The 17,997-nt window shown below is 34.5% G+C and overlaps 1 protein-coding gene across 2 annotated transcripts in view; it reads left to right on the top strand.

The window, feature by feature from the left end:
- NLGN4X (neuroligin 4 X-linked) overlaps window positions 1-17,997 on the top strand; it is a 161,337-nt gene that overhangs the window by 51,270 nt on the left and 92,070 nt on the right. For both annotated transcript variants that reach the window (XM_066545336.1, XM_066545335.1), the window contains exon 3: window positions 241-1,071. In XM_066545336.1, coding sequence (XP_066401433.1) covers window positions 600-1,071 — 472 coding nt within the window. In that variant the 5' untranslated portion in view covers window positions 241-599. The remainder of the gene's footprint in view (window positions 1-240; window positions 1,072-17,997) is intronic.

The raw sequence follows: 17,997 nt of genomic DNA, 5'->3' as shown, positions 1-17,997 counted from the left end.
TTGTGGAATAATCTTATGGCTTCAAGTTTAGCTCTCTTAACTTACATATCTTTGGAAACACATAGCTAACTATGATATCTAAAGTTCATAAAACATTTGTGGGCCTTGGCATGGAAGTAGTGTGTAAATATAACTTTTTTAGCTTTTTTATTTCTTTTATTTCTTTATTTATTTGTTTGAGGTTTATGCCAACATAAATTTGTCTATTGATTTGAATTGTTTGTTTTTTCTTGGCCGCAGGCTGACTGAGTGGGCTGGACTTCACTGAAAGGAGCCATTTCACTGGGGCAGTGGAATAACTGTGGATCTCTCACCACTCTACTTGTTGGGAAGTGCTGCGCGTTGCCAGGATTAATTCAACACTGAAGTCTGGGATGGGCCTTAGGGGCAAACACTCCCTTGTTTCTTCTGATATTGGGATTTGTCTACAGCCAGTCAGCTGAGGCACCTATCACACATCATCTTTTGTTTTTTTTGTTGCCTGAACAAATATACATTTTCCCTCACTTCATCTCCTTTTGACTACTTTTTCATTTTCCTTGACTGAATAATTTCTCCTGGCTGTGGAAAAAAGAGCCCTGCTAATGTTGATTTAAATAATGTCGAAACCAATGGGACTCCTATGGCTGCCTTTGATCTTCACACCAGTGTGTGTCATGTTGAATTCTAACTTCCTCCTGTGGATAACTGCACTGGCTATAAGATTTACTCTCATTGATGGCCAAGCACAATACCCAGTTGTTACTACGAATTATGGCAAAATACGTGGTTTAAGAACACCTTTGCCTAATGAGATCCTTGGTCCAGTGGAGCAGTACTTGGGCGTTCCTTATGCTTCTCCTCCAACTGGAGAAAGGCGATTTCAGCCCCCGGAGCCACCGTCATCCTGGACGGGTGTCCGCAACGCCACGCAGTTTGCCGCTGTCTGCCCGCAGTACCTGGATGAGAGGTCACTGCTCAATGATATGCTGCCGGTCTGGTTTACAGCCAATCTGGATACTGTGGTGACATATGTTCAAGATCAAAATGAAGACTGTCTGTATTTGAATATCTACGTGCCCACAGAGGATGGTAAGTACCTTGAGACCCACACTGCGGTGTGCTCACCAGTTCAACATATGAGGAGTGTCCAGGTCTTTAAAGCATCTTACTGAGTTTCATCCATGCTTCATCTGTGGAAATGGATAATGCTTCTGAATATGCATTATTAGTAATACTTTGTAGATTGAATATGCTTGCATAGATTCTCTTTTACTTTTCAGTGCAACACCAGCCGGCAGTTTGATTATGAGTAGTGGCCAGGGTATGTCAGCCAGCCTTAAACTTACATCTAAAAGACAGTTGAGAATCATTCACAAGAGAGGAAAGGGAAAATAAACATTAACCTGAAGTAATATAGTCATTTTTCCATGTATGAATGGTACAAACGTGCTGTTACATGCTAATTTTGAAAGAAGAATTTACCTATTTTTTTCTTTGTTTTATTACAAAATTTCTGGGCCTACTGTAAACTCTACTTGATTTTAATAGATAATAGAAAATTGTTACAGGAATTCCATCAGCAGGAGCTTTTTTAGGATTTTTGTCTGTAAAACTTTTCATTACAGCTTATTTTTCTTCATTTGCTAAATTTAAAATGAAGTCAAGGTGATGTATTATGCAGATTTGAAGAGATGGCTTTAAACTTTCATCTGTTTTGTGCAATACTTTCTCAAGAGAGCTACTTTAAGCCACTTTCTATAGACAAAAAGGATGAACACAATTGGTAATACAGAACTCTTTGAATATTTACATGATCTCAATCTTAAAAATTGTAGCTGTATGGCATGATGAATATATCTTTGGTTGTTTTGAATAGTATTACTTCCTACAGGCAAGAAAACCTCTTTTCATCAGGCCCCAAACAAGCTAAGTCTATTATTTCACAAGGAAATAAAAATAGTACTAGCACTTATATTTAATATTCCACTAAAAGCTAGTGCTTTCTGCTAATTAGAATGCAGTTACGGATGTATAACATGAAAGATTTCCCCCAGATATGCAAATCCCCTTCACTTTTGCTGAGGGTTTGATTTACACAACCAAGGCATTGTTATTTCTCAGTAACCATACTCTAAATATGCAAATTTTCTACTTTGATTGTTATAATCCTTCTGCCTTGACTGGCTTCTTTACTCAGAATTTCCAAGCTGTCTGACAGCAATAAACATACCACCTTCTTTTCCTGTTCTCATCAGCTGAAGCAAAAACTTGAAAGCTAAAAATAAAAGGGTAAGGTTTGGGAATACTGGGAGCTTTGCAAACGTAAATACTACCAAGGTGCTTAAAGGAAAAGTGCTGTGAAAGGAAGCCTGTGTTTATGGGGGCTCTGTGTGCATGAGTGTGTGTGCATGTGTGTGTGTGTGTGCCCTGTGTGTAGACAAAGGAGCAGGTCTTTACAACGCATTTTTTTCCCTCTTCCAGTCTCATTGGACTCCTTATTACTCCTTGGATAATGAAATAGATAATTTTTTCACAAATTTGTTTACGTTCTGGATTTTAGCCTTCATCTTTTAATTAGTCACTGGGGTAAGCTTGCCCTGAGAAAGCATTCTGGGTTAAGATTTTATTTGTTCTCACTGAAGGAACATCAGTTCTGCTTGCTCAGTCTTATTTTAGAATCCAGTTTTAATAAATAATACATTCCTCCAATCTAATAATAGGAAGTTTCATTTATTAATTAGAGGATACAGGAAATTAGACATGGGAAAATATATGTGAACATCTAGGAAAAGAATATTTAATATCAAATGAAAAGTAGTAAAATATTTTGAGCTGAATGACTAGCCACATATACCAGTCATCTTGCTATAATAGATAATGACATTTGCTGTTAGATTTAAAGTAGAAAGAACTGAGAAACTTAATTTCACATTCTGTAGACCTTTTTGTCCACTTACTTTTGCAAAAATCATGGTTTGCTCTTCCTGGTTTTAGATTTTCTTTAAATAGCTTGTAAATGGTATCAAGTTGCTTTTATATCTCCTGTTGAAAATACAAACATATGCATAAAAATATGTAGCTGAATAATGAGATGACAAGGTTTGTGTTAGTGATGAGCTGAAGGTAAGGTTGTTCCTCTACAATATGAAAAGCATTTTTAAAATATTCCATTGGGAAACAAGAACTTTAAAAATGAATAAATTAAGTACACAATGTGTTAATTGTATGCTGTATATTTTATCACTAATTAAAAAATCTCAGAGGCTTTTTTAGTGAGAAGTATATGTGATCTTCTGACCACAAAGATTCTTAATGGGAACTGACCTACAAATCAGATGCTCTAAGTTAGTGTGTCTCCAAATCACTCTAAACAGTCTTAAATAGTAGTGCATACAATCTGATTAAAGATGTTATGCTTCATTATATGAGTCCTAGTTGGCAAAAATAATTTATGTTGTTATGGAAACAGACCATGAAATTAGTTTTTGAAGCAAGATTTCAAAGTGAGTGACTTTGAATTAAATTCACATTTTCAATTCTTTCTTCAGTATAGATGATTTAAAAGAGCTTCGAAACTGTTTTCTAGAAGAAAAGGTGGCTGGAATCATCCAAACCTAATAAATGCTCTGATTATGAAACTCACTCTGAATAATTTTTTTTCTCTTTTTTTTTAACTTTGGAGAAAAGAATAGAACAACAGCTAATGAATTAACTGCAGTCATTTGCAGTGCTTACTTCAAAGCAATTCTGGTGAATAACTAAAAAAAAGCTCAGGTTTGGGGATTTTTTCATTGTTTTGTTTTGTTGCAGTTCTTTTTCAGTATATAGCTTTACCTGTTTCTTATTATTTTTGTGGTTTGGTTGAGGAGAACCAAATTTTGACCATGTACTTTCAATGAAGGGTTGACTAATAAATGCACAAATAAATGACTAATAAATATATCCTTCCATCTGATTTCAGAATTGCTTCACTAGAATCCTTTCATGATAAACTAATGGGAATAAGAGCAGAATACCATCACTTTAACTAGACAGATAAGTTTAGTTAGTTATATTAAAAGATTTTGAAATGTTACTGCTATTGTCTGAAGAAGTACCAGGAAATGAAATAACATATAAATCTATAGTTCCTTAAAATAGTTTGAGCTTCTAGGTTAAGAAATTAAAATAATGTGTTACATAGTCTGTGTCTGTATTAATCCTAGCCTTTTTTTAGACTCAGAAGATGCTGGATTTCAAATGTCAGATACCAGGAGAATCCCATCAGAATTTCCTATGTTAACATGTCCTTACAAAGCAAAAACTATCTTCCTTTTTATGGGCTGTCTTTTTTCATTATAGGTGAAAATATTATTTATCATACAAGTCAATATACATACTTAGAAGAATAATACTGCAATTCTGTCTTGTAGATTTTTATTCTTTTGCTGTTTTTCACTAGATAAGTGTTTTTTGGTGTCTCTTTCCTTACAGTAATACTTCTATTTCAGAGTATCTAAGGTAGCTGGAGATTTTCACTCTTTGTTTTCCTTCGCCTTTGGAAGGGAAAGAAAGTTGCAACCACTGTGATCCATTGAGATTTTTTATTTTTTGTTCATAAGTATAAATAATATTGCAGTTATTTTAAAGACACACATATAAACAATAAAAATAAAATCTAAGAAGATTATTTTATTTTATATGTCAAACCTATAGTAATAATAAATTACTCAGAACTGAAGCAAATAAAATATTTATAGTGAAACTATCATTTTATCATTTTGCTTTCTAAACATTTGGCTTGATCTGCAGTATTACTTTTGTGGGTGTATATTGGCTAGGCTGCTTTTTCAGTTACTATGAACTGTAATTTTCCACAAGAATACTTGAATGTCAGTTTTGAGGAGGTCATCTAGGGAGATGATATTGAGGACAGTGTGTTTATTATAACTTCAGTCTGAATATGGGTTTATCTACAGTGGAAATGCTAGATTGAAGAGGACGCAGACTGTTAATCGGCTGTGCTTAATCCCTGGCCTTTATCATTTGAATCTGTGGATTCTGAAGGAGATTGCTAACTCCTATCATAACTGGGGTAAAAAAGTGTGACAAGAAACAAAAAACCAGAAAAGGCCCTTATTTTGTATTTCTTTCATTATAAACTTCAAAAATGTTATTAATAACAAAGCAAGATTAAAAAAAAAATCAATACAGCAAAGCAAAAAAGAACAAAACCCAACAAGAACAGATAATTTTATGTCTGTCTAAAACCTGCTATGTTCAGATCAAAAAAGAAAATAATAAAGGTTACTTTTTGTTGTCTTTGCTTGATCAATGGGAAGCATACTTTTTACTTATTTTGGCATATGGATAGAGTGCACATTTTACACAGGGTAGAGCTTTTTATCCACTATGTATCTGTTGCAGATTAACTAATGAAGTATTTAGCATCTTCTTGTTTTTTGCTTGTGAGCTCTTGTTTCATTTACTTCAGAATAAATACAGGTGAAGTGACAACAAAAGGTGGGAGATCATGACACTTATTAAGGCTGAATGGGTAGGTGATAATTTTTCTTTAGATTTTTGGAACTGAGGTTTGCCCAGGATTTAACTGTGGAATTCCAGGAAGAAAAAAGTCTTGGGCAAAAGCAAAGAGATCAAGTGTGCTCCTTCTCTGGAAGAGATTGACTAAATATACCTGCAGCTCTTGACTCTGTGTCTATTTGACTGAGAAATAGCAAAATGAAAAATTTGAGCAAAGCTGATTGAGAAGATGTGCCTCAGACTGTCCCTTTTGCATATTGTGAAATGAATAATTGCTGTTTAATAGATAATTGGGTGCTTACAATTTTCTTCTTGCAATTGCTGTTGAGTGCAATGTCTTTAATGTGGAAAAAGTGTTTTTATCAAAATTATCCTAATAAAATGTAATTGATAAAAATTGGGGTTTTTTCCTTTTTCTTTGAGGCAAAGAAAAAGATAGTGTAAAGATTACTCTTTTCATTTTGATGGCATAGAATAAAAAAGTAACTTAATCAATGGCCTCTTTGTTACCATGAGAAATAAGGGATCAAATGTAAAAATAGGGTCATACATAAAAATAGTGTCACAGTGAGCAAGATAGTTGCAATATGTTCAACATAATTTTTGTTGAATTATTAGAAGGTGATGCTAATAATAATAGTAACTTGTAATTTCCAAATAAACTCAATTTTCTACACATTAGATTTTCCTAAACTTTATGTAGTTTTAGGTTTCAGTATATGTATATCAGACACTTTTCAGGTAATCTTAAAATTTTAATTGTCCTATTATCTCTTCACTACTTTTGTAAATATAAGTAGCTACTTAAGAAATCAAAGCAAGGATTTATGTATATAGCTTTAAGGAATTAAGAATCCAATATCTCTTGTATATATGTTTACAGTTTCTATTGTTTCTCAAAATCTTTACTACATATTTTTTAAAGTCAATTATAATTTCTGTAATTGGCATAGGAACGTAGAGTTTTACTTATGTTTTCTGACATATTTTTAAAAGCAAATTAAATACATTTATTTACTTCTAAAAATATTTCAAATTTGTTTTAAATCATACTTTGGACTTCTATAGATAATAATGTTTAAACAGTTTCATATTGCAAATAATGTTCTTCTGAAAAAAAACCCAGGAAGAAATTAAACTTTTTTTTCAGTTTCAGTATTGTCATAGGTTTTGTCGGTGACTGGTTTATTTTTAACCCCCACCCATTCAGTCAATTTTTTTTCTACTCTGGAAAACTAAAATTAATTATTAAAATTTCATTATGTAAATCCATTTCAGCTTATAAAAACACATATAAAAATTACATAAAATAAGAAATATCCATTTGTAAAATGATTGTATTTCTTTCCAGGGTGAGAAAGATTGATAATAGATACTAATTACAATACAAAATTACAATGTTGTAATTATTGCATGTAGTACCAGTTGAACATAAATATATACGTTTTAGGATCAGAGAGAAAATTGCTCTCCATTGTGAAAGATAAACTCCCTGTTGTGTCAGACTGCCTCAAGCCAATTCTTTCACCGTTAGGGTCCAATATATCCCCTCCTCCTAATCCAGAAATATTGTGGCATCTGTGAGAAAGGAGGAGGCATATGTCTGGCTGTTCTCTGCCTACCAGGATAAAGCTGTGGGTAATCCAGGCCCTCATTTTACATTCTTGCTTTTAACAGTCTCAAATACCTTCTGACACCAAAGAACAGGACTCTAATCTAGATGAAATAAAGTTCTTAAATCCTTAGAGATAAATTCAGATTTAGTTGCTAATTTCAAAATGCTGTCCTTTCCCCCAGGAGCTGCCCATTCCACAGGCACTTTACAGGATTGCACCCAAATGGCCTTCTCAGGAACTGATATGCAGTGAAGCCTAGCAAGAAGACTCAGCATTCAATATGACTTTAGTTAATCCCAACAGGATTTTTGGCACCATTTCCTAGAGTCTCATCATTACCTCATATTGAAAAACCTGCTAGAATGGGGGGGGAATGTTCTTTAAAACACGATGAATCAACGTTTCTTGTGCAAAGGCAAATTAATGTTATCCTTTTAGTTAAAGAACAGTGCCTTTGGAATTGTAGAGGCTGTGCCATTTGGCTCAGTGACACAGAAGAAAAAGTCTTTAGTCATGTGAGTCATGAGACAGATCAGAATTAACTTAATTTTGTCCACTGACTCCCACTTGTCTATTCAAGGGACTTTTTGTTTTGGTTTGGATTTTTTCCTGTGCGTTTGCTTGGAGTTTCTTTTCTGTTTTGTTTGGGGGTTTTGTTTTGTTTTTAAATACAGCTTTACTCTTCACTCCTGGAAAATGTGTCTTTGTAAGCTGCTGCTGTTCTCTGTGTGCCTCCTTGCTTGCTGTCAAAACACAAATCAATGTGATACCTGCTAACACTGAGGCAGTGCCTCTGTCCTAGAGCAGTGCAGTGAGCCCTTGGCAGGCTCCTGGGTGGTGAATAGTCCAGAATATGTGCAGTCAGATCTGATCAGTGTCTTGGCCACATCATTTGTATCAGCTTTGATTTCCTGTAAAGGCTTTGTGGCCTCAATGGTCTTCCTTCAGGTATTTTTTGCATTGGTCTGAAAGTTTTGAAAGCTATTTGTATCTTTTCATTCAAATTTGGTTCAGTTTCCTTTAATTTGCACATTAATTGCAGGTTCAAACAAAACTGACACATGCTGAATAGCTCAGCTAAATCACAGGGCTCATAAATCAGTCACATCTGTGAAAATATTTCAAGGAATTTACCCACATCAATGTGATAGTCATAGGTAGTTTGTCAACTGGGAAAATTTACAATTCTCTTCTGCAAATGTTTAGGTATCTCCAAAATAAATTAACACAAGTTTGAAATAAAGCAAATGCTCATTATTTCCTCCTCAGGATTTCTGAAAAAATTGTGCATAAATGAAACAAAGACAAAAATTTCTCCTGAACATAGCTTTTTGCACAGTACTTTGGTTTGCCATTGTTTTTAGAGGGAAAGAATATTTCTGGCCTTTATTCAGTGCTTCTTGCTTAACAGTCCTGATAAAACTCTCAGAATGGCATGTAATCAATTACGTATGCTTACATTTTAGGATGGTATTAGTTGAATGTATTAGTTGTAATCCAAATAGAACAAAGGGAAAAAAAAGGAAAAAAAGAAAGTTAATGATAGCAAATTTTATTTGTGTTCCTGATATTATCATCTGAAGAAATATGGATAAATTTATGTTCTTGGGGTTTAAGGCCTTTTTTAGTCTGGACCTTGCTCTTGGTACCAAACAGACAAACAATAAAAAATAATTATTATGAAACCGTGAAAATGAGCTAATGCTTATAGCTATCTGGTACTGATGTGTTAAAAATCCATTATAATAGAAAGGAAATTTTTCTTTTACAGTTCTTGCTGTAGGCAAACTTTTAGTGAACAATAAATTTAGTTGCCATGCTAAGCCAAGTTCCTACACTATATATATAGGGAATTTTAATTACAAATAGATTTCTGGTGCCTCATTCCAAAATGCTTATAATTGCTGGGTTGATGTTAAATAGATTTTTTCATTGACAGGGTGTGACATGTTTAATCTAATGAAGGGAAATTGCTTTGTGCAGATTCAAATGACTGTTCAATTAGTCACTGGTAATGTTTACAAGCCATCATAGATGGAAATCATGGATACATTGTCTGTTTTATTAAATATGCAGTGGGGCAAATGAAAACACAATCCAAATATATACACTTCATCCTCTTTCAAATAAATTGGTATCAAATTATCTTTTATGTAGTATTTTTAGGGTGGCCAGGAAATTAAAAAAATCATTCTGCATTTGTAATACTGCCCCCATGGTAATGCTTTTGCTGGCTTTTCATGCTTCATTCCGACACCAGAGGGAGCACGAGTTTCCAGCAAACTCATTTTTTTCTGTCCCTGGGAATCACAGAGAGACACAAATCATGCTGGTGAATGCAGTAGTAAAACATGCAAACAGGTGCTGGTTTTTACTGTTTAAACAGATAGGTAGGGATCTGATTCCACCTTTCCCAAGCTGAAAGTTGATAAAGTTGACAGTGTTGATTCTGGTGGTGTGGACTGTTGAATTTATACAAGGGATAGGACTTTTCCAAGCAAAACATGCACTCACACTGACAAATTTATGCAAAACTATTTTTTTTTAAATTATAAAATAATAAATGTTTGGATAATAAGCATACTGGAAATGCACCAGTTTTTAAATTCAATAATACTTGCAAGGCATTCAATGTCAGAGCAGATTCCAAAGTAGAGAATTTGATCTGTTTGGTTGTGATGAGTTAGTACGAACATTCCTGATTAAAAAAGTATTGATTTATTCCTTCTATTTCAAAGCCAAAATATAAAGAAAGAAGATTTTTTTAATGAATGTCATTTGCTTACCATCTTCTGTTTTAGTTATACAGATCAATCATGTAAAGTGCCAAATGTGTTTTGCCTCCTTCTCTTTCGCTGAGACAAAAATGTTAAGCATGTTGAAGTCTCATTCTTACTTAAAGCATCTTCCAAGTTTTTGCTATCACTTTGTTGGAATTAACAATATAACTAAGCTGTAATATGTCATACAAGGTGCCAAATTACTCAAATGCTGGAGGGCTTCCCCTCCAAAATACCTTGCTTTCAGATTCATAATGTATCTGATTCAAACAAACTGGTTTTTTTATGGTGTTAGGGATTTTAGGTGCTTTTCTCATCTACCAAACCCTAAACCTTGTTCTGCCTTCAGGGACTAGTTACAATAGGCTGAGTTGCAATTGATGTCTAGGGTGGGTCCTTGGGAGTTGGATCAAATCAGATTTTTACTGTGATGATGCATAAAGCCATCCCTATGGATTAACTTGTCACTAACAATTGCCTGAAAGTAGAGCTAAGTCAAAGAAAGTGACACAGACACTGCACAAAAGGAGCAGCTCCATACAACAATCTCTCAGTAGGAATACTTCAGTGAAAGCAAATTGAAGAAATAACTGAATACAAATAAATGCACTAATAGGAACTTAAAGAATGGGAGAAGTTTCTAAAAGTTTCTAAAAGTAAATATTGTACAATTTATTGTACAGTTTATTGTACAGTTTATTCTTATTTTCATTCTCGCAGGGTTATCCATACTTCAGGGTTATTCCCAGAGGTAAACTGTAGTAGATGGATTAAATAGGTAAATTTTTCTTCTTAACTGTGTCCATTTTCACAATAAACTGCTGAGAGGTGTTTAAGCTTTATTTCTTCTCTATCCAATTTCACTATTCCTTGTAACCACTTCTTCTTACCTCCTTTGGCCACTGTCATTTTATAAATGAATCCCTTTGCTCACTGTACAAGGTAATACTATAAAGTAAGTGTAAACTCAGTTTCCATTTCCAAAAATGGTGTTATTTGGATATTCTTCCCTATCTATTTTTACATCATAAAGTCACACACAAGAAGCAGCAGTAGGTGAGAAAACAGCAGCTATGATTTTTAAATAATTTTAGGAAGGGTAGCTATGATATCCAGTGGATGTAAAAGATCAAGAAAAGAGAGAAAGCTTGATTCTCCTTCATGTATTAGTTCTTCTGTACCTGACTCCTTCAGTGGGCTGCTCAGCAGTGCTTGCCAAGCTGCATTTGGCCTATAGGATAGTATGTGGGGATCCTATATGCACCCTGCTGTAGTAAGCTGGGGTTTGCTTTAATTTCCTCGCTGGCTGTTGTTTTCATTTTTCATTTTTAGCTGAACATTTCTTCCTTGAATTTTTAGTTGTCACCATGAAGTGTTCACCCCACACCCCATGGATAAATATGCCCAGAAAGTGTTTTGGATAAGAATAAAGGGGAAGGATGATGTTCAGATACTGACTTTTGAGGGTTTTTTAAGTGTCTGTTCTTTAAGTGCAATGTACACTTTTGTATAAAAGTGCCTGAGCATCTAAGAAGGCCGTGAAAGATTTCCATCATGTAACACTTATCCTGCCTTAGTTCAAGCAGTTATTTTCAGTTTTTAGTGCCTTGAAAGTGTGGCCTGTAATGATTAAGTTAATTTTCTATTTCTCTTCAGAAAAATGAAGAATTTATAACTAATTTACAAGTTTAGAAAGTATCTGCATGTATCACATTTTTAAAATATTATTAAATTAATAGCTTATTCCATTTCTGAATGCTACTTCTGGATTTGTTCCTTCATAATACTGTATCAAACTTCTAAATGCAGGTTACTTTACCATGCTTGTTTTGCATATTTAATTCAGTAAATCAAAATGTCTTAGTGTGGGGATAATTAACTTGATTCTTTCAAATTCTAATATATAGCTTTTGGATTTGACTGTCTATATTCATGTTCTTTTTCTTCTTGTGATCTTTTTTCCTATTTTGTCTCAACACAAATTATAAGATAGACACCGTTAGTTCCTAAAACCAGTTATAAAACAGTTATTTCTGCATTATAAGTGGACCTAGTTTAAGCATTTTTTCCTTCATGATGTACTAAGCAAAAGTGCTACTTTAGCACAAGTAACTTAATTTTTTTGGTGACTTTTCTGTTTTGTGTTTCTTCTGTAAGCCTAAATTGGAACTACAAACACCTACCACTTTGCCTAGTAATTTCTCAATTTCTTGTACGGATTTGTTACAAGGCTTTTTGTTTAATAGGGAAGAGATTTGAAGTAAAATTGCCTGCTGTTTTTTTGGCTTTTTTTTAATAAATTACCAAAACCACTGTATTGCTTATATACACTGGCACTGAGGCGTTCTGAGGTCTAATGGAGAGAAACATGAGGTTGATCATCTGTTGCCTTTGTGCCTTGGTTTTCCATTTAGAAAATGAGTATCACAGGTTTTTTCTCTGATTAGGATTAGAAACAACTGCAAGAAGGAAATTCCTCTGGGTGACAAAAGGCTCAAGTTACTTCCCATATACTTATAACCTAGAAGACTGTATTCCTTTTTCTCTGTGTGTGCATAGCTTTTTTTAGGATCTGTCTTACTCCCCTTGGTGATCCATTTACTGGCAGAACTTTGCATGTCATTGCATTGTATTGTAACCTCCAAGCAAAACTCTGAAAGGTCTGAAGGGCAATAGATTTGGAAGCCATTATACCACGATGAATTTAAGTAATTGGGTAAAGAGATTTAAAACTAAGGCATCTAGGAATTGGTTTGTGTCATGTACTGATAGAAGATTGAAGACTTGCTATCAAAGTTTATATTTAATTCTTTACTCTCAATATTCACAGAGTAGTCAGAAATCAGAAAGCAGATAGAATTTTTCCAAGAGTTAAAAGGAAAGGGAAATAAGGAAATAAAGAAATAAGACTTATGCCAGAAGAAGATCCCAAGGCATTGAAATACTGAAAGGTGGGAAAAACTTTGTGGCTGGATAAGGCATACAAGCTCTCAGTGTAATCTCTTTAAACTCAGAAGAGATCAGCTAAATTTCTGAGGAATGAAAAAAGGTTGTTACTAATACATGATGCAGAGTTAATAGGTTTCTCATAAAGTTTACTGAAAGCAAGAAGTCAGAAATGGATTTTTGGAAGAAAATATGCTCTTTGCAGATGCATCAAATGGCTTGGAATATTTCTGTGAGTCCTTTAATTTTCTTCATTATCTCTCAACTAATAAAGAAATTACTCTTGAGTACAATATTAAGTGTTTGCTCTAACAAATGTGCCAGATGGCTATGATCTAGCTGGCATAAACCTTATAGACCATTCTGAAATGAAAATGTTGCATGACCTATAAGCCCCCTCCTGAGAAGAGACCTAATGGGATACGTACTTTTACGCTGGTTCCAGAACACTGAGAGCAGCAGATGCATTCTTTATGCACAGAACTTGTTTAGTGTCATTTTTAATCGGCTAAGACCCTAACCCATATTGACTTTTTTTACTTTCTTGTGGCTGCTAAATCATCCTTGAGGGAGCAACCAACTACATTTGTTTTCAGAGTTTATTTCTTCAAAGGCACTGTATTTTGTATGCAGCACACTTACTCTGTGTTGAACTAGAATACTCCAGGTTTGTACATAACCCAGGAGGTGGTTATTAAAAATATCCCACCTTTCTCCAATTCCCCTTACCTTAATAAAGCATTTGGTTGTGTATTCCCTAGCTTTGTTCCTCTGATCAGTTAGCTGTAACCTTAGCTGTAACCTTGACACGATTCCACAGTTTAAATAGTTCCATGGAGTACGTGTCCCCTTGCTACTGGCAAGTGCATTTCTCCATCTTCCCCACAACTTAGAAGGACTGAAAAAAATTTCAAACAGAATTGGGGTATTGCAGTATAAGAGATAGCTCCACGAATTGACTATGCACTTTCTTAGTCTATTGTAAATGCCCTGGCTTTTAACCTAGGTGTAAAAAACATTAATGGAGGATGCTTAAGCTAATGGATTTTATCCAAGTTAGTAGTGAATCTAAGGCACACGCACTATGAACAGCCAGTTTATCTAATGTGTTGTAATGGTAATGATTCAGACCCTGAGAATTTAAGCATGTGTCAGCTTTAGTAATCAAGATGACATATGAATATGTAATTGGTAATTTTATCTTAGCCATATCCATAGACAATGTGAACTACACATGAAACAGAATAAAACACTGAGGGCTAGTACCCCTGTATGTTCATGACCATAGAACAACATATTGGTCATGTTGAGCACCACCCCCATGTGACATATTGATAGGAAAATGAAAAGATTTTCTGGGATTATTTTTAATCAGTAATATGATTCTAGTAATTTGGAAGTTACTAGCTGTGATTTGCTATGTTCGTGGAAATTTTAGACCTGCATTTATTAACACTACTTTTTTAGCAACACTAAGCATGACATACTCCTGCAGGCTTAATGCTGCTCAAATATAGCCTATGATAATTCCTGAAGTTTATGAACAGATAGTTTTAAAAACCTTACATATTGTTTTCCAAAAATATGTTGGCTTGCCTTTAGCCCAGAAATTATATACACCCTTGAGAATTTTTCATGAACAGTTAAAATGAACTAACCTCTTTACTTGGTAATTGCTTTGAAAATTGCATTCATATTTGATTGACATTTCCTGCAAAATTGCCTGTATACACTGATAATTTGCATTACACCTCAGTACTCCCTACTGCACAATAGGGTAGCATAGATAAGCTCTCAGGTAAGAGAGATAAGGACAAACTCCACATTTTTGCTGAACAGTTACATTTCTTAGATAAAGTCACTGACTGAAAAAATGAGAAGAGAAAAATAGAATGCTCCTTTATTCTCTTACAAGGGCTGTCAGTGCTTCACCTTGGAGGAAAGTATTTTAAGGAAGCTGGTAGACTTCACAAGTCTCCACCTAGAGGAAAGTCTCTGTTGAGCACAGCAGTCCCCATGGGAGGAGTTGTAAGCTCTGTTAGATATATTAGCACTGTATTTGTTTTCTCAAGGCCAGCAGACAGTAAGTGGAGTCTTGCACAGTCTGCTGTCAGAACATCCAATAAAGGAATATCTGATGGCAGCCAAGTCACGCGGTGTGCCCAATACTCAGGCTTAATGATGGAGAAAGCTGCTTTGGGGAGCAATCCAAAGCTCTAGCAATGTGGGGAAATGCTAACAGTTAGCAAATGGTCATGACAATACATTTCTGTAGTTTGGACCTCACTGAGCAGGACTGATTTGCTAGACAAGGTTGCTGAAGGAGGAAGCAGCAGTGACAGCAAAAAAAGCAATTTTCACCATCACGGGGAAGCCTGGCCTGAATTCCTACCAGAACAAAGAGTACACAGAGAGCATCATTAATCCTCTCTGGTGAGACTGGACCGTAGCAAAGTAGATCTAAGCTGCTAAAGAAAGCCTACATTTTCCCAGAAATAACAGTATAGATACTACTGGACAAGTGGATAAAAAGAGTTGTGATAGGATACAGACATTTCATTATGACCTTTCCCACTTTTTTTTTCCTAAGTAGCACAGCGTCTTCACTATTTCTTAGCTATGCTCCCTTTACTATATCTATCTACTTTTTTTCTCTGCAAATAAGGTAATTTTCTGAAGCAATCCTCAGCTTTTTATTTTCCCCTTTTTGGACTTACTTTCACAGGTCCGAGTAGGCATATTTGGCAGTTTTTATTTCATCTTGTAATGTAGGCCAAAAGAAGTCCTTTGTTTAGCTATAAGTATATTCATTTTATCAAGAAAGGTCATAATCTATGCTATGATAAGATTGAAATATTTTCTTAGGGTTTTATGTGCACAGTAGTTTTGAATCGATCTGTATCATAAGACAATATTGCCTTGTAAAGAATTTTGTCATACTTAGAAGGTTTAAATAGACTGCAATCAGTAAAAATATGTTTTTGTCTTAGGTCAAATTTATTTGTTTCATGAACAGCTGAAATGGGCTTTTGCATCAGGAAACACTCAATATCTATGATATCCTGAGTGTATAAACACACCCACATGCCTACACACAGATGCATGCACACATATATTTGTATATACATACATGAATATATACATACAATAAATAATATCTCTTTGTCAATTTTCTTCTTATCTAGTGAATTCTTTAGTAATCTGAGATTAATTTTTTTAAGAAAGTTGCAACCTGATGCATTATTAGAGCAGAAATTCCACCTGAGAGAAGATGATAACTCCTTTGATTCATGAAATCTAAGTAGTTCACAGAATCAGGGAATGTTTGAGATGGAAAGGACCTCTGAAAATCTTCTAGTCTAATGCTGCTGCTAAAGGAGGCTCACCTAGAGCAGGTTGCACAGGACTGTGTCCAGGTGGGTTTTGAGTATCTCCAGAGAAGGAGACACCACAGCCTCTGGGAGTCCTGTTCCAGTGCTCTGTCACCCTCAGAGTAATGAATAGATTCAAGGGAGTCTATATCCATTTGCATTCAAATGTATTAATTTTGCAGTTATTAATGGCCATTTATTGCCAAGGTGGTTAGAAACTTCTCGTGCTCTGCAATTTTTAAGCATCTTTCATATTCCCTCATGAATTTTTCATTCTCATTCTTTTCCTGTTGTGTTATTATGCAGGATACACCACAGTAGTTTGCCTTCACTGATATTTCATATGAACTTTGTTATAGAAACATTAGTAGCTCCTGGAATTTTGAGAAGCTTTGTCTTACATATTTGCTATCGGACATTATTTTCCTCAATTATTTCGTCTCTTTTCCAGAATTTCTGATTGAACCATTTGAAAATAATACTGCTGGATTTTATTGAACACGGTGGATGCCTGCCTATCTGTTGCACATCAGTAGCCACCTATTCATCCTTTTCTTTACTAACAATCCAGAATGAATATTCATGCTTGAAAAAAAATAAAAAAGACTAAAAAAGACTTATCGAGGTTTTTCATTATCCCTTTTGATTGCCTACTTACCTGTTGAACAATTACAGCACTGCATTTACTGGAGGTTTCAGTATCAGCCTGTGCCCTTGAGATTCCACTGGACGGCTAAAGAACATTTATGCATTTTTAAAATAGGTATCTTAGTTAACATTAATTAACTTAGTAATTATTTGTTTATTTCTTTCTTCTATCTCCATTTCTTCAAACAGGGCATGTAAGTAACTGGAAATAACTACTGAGAAATAAACTGCAATTGTCTTTTCACTGATGCAAATTTCTTCCCTATGAGAAACTCCACTCCTTGATCTGACTTAGTAAAATCAAACTTATGTTCTTTTGCTGTACATAAATACCCATCCTGTAGATAAATCGATTATTTTTGTCTTTAGAGTTGTCAGCTCAGCATATTCATGAACAATAAATAGGTTTAAAGCTTTTAAATTAGCAGACTAACATACTCAAAGCCTGCAGCTCAGCATTCAAGTTGGATGACAGTTTTAGCCATTTTCTATGAAGACCTTTCTATAATTCTATTTTATTCTTGTCTTTTTTTAAAGAACTCTTCAATATATATATATACTCTTCCCCTCAATTATTTTCTGTTTAAACTACACAGCATATAATGTTGATAATGATCTTTTTTGTTGACAACAGTATGTCTAAATTTAACTTCAGAATTAGCAGGATAAACTTCAGTAGAAAGTCCTTGTATTAAGAATGTACTTTGCCAATAATTAGTGTACTGCAATAATTAGTATTTTAGTAGCCATGTGATTTGGCACATTTATGTTCCAGTTTTATATACTTAGAATCTATTGCATTTTGAAGCATTTTTTTTCTTTTTCTATTGAACAAGAGCAGTGCGTCCAGAAAAGAGGCAGTCAGGCTGTGTGGACAGTATAATTTCTTTACTGCCAACAGCTGTTATGTGGACCACAAAGGCTAAATTCTGTGAGCAAAACTCTATTGCCATTGTGTATAAAAAGAAAAACATAGAAGAAAATAATGAAAAGGTTTCCATAATACAAGTTAGAACTTGCTTTTAACTTAGTTCTGTGGAATCACCATATCTTAATTTGTGTATATTAACAGATTAAACTAATCAGAACAGACAAATGTGTCTTCTCTGTGCCCCTGCACTGGCCCTCTCA

Source organism: Molothrus aeneus, chromosome 2, assembly GCF_037042795.1.
Source record: "Molothrus aeneus isolate 106 chromosome 2, BPBGC_Maene_1.0, whole genome shotgun sequence".
NCBI lineage: Eukaryota > Metazoa > Chordata > Aves > Passeriformes > Icteridae > Molothrus > Molothrus aeneus.
Note: the sequence above shows the minus strand (reverse complement) of the source record. Positions and strands in the feature narration are given on the sequence as shown.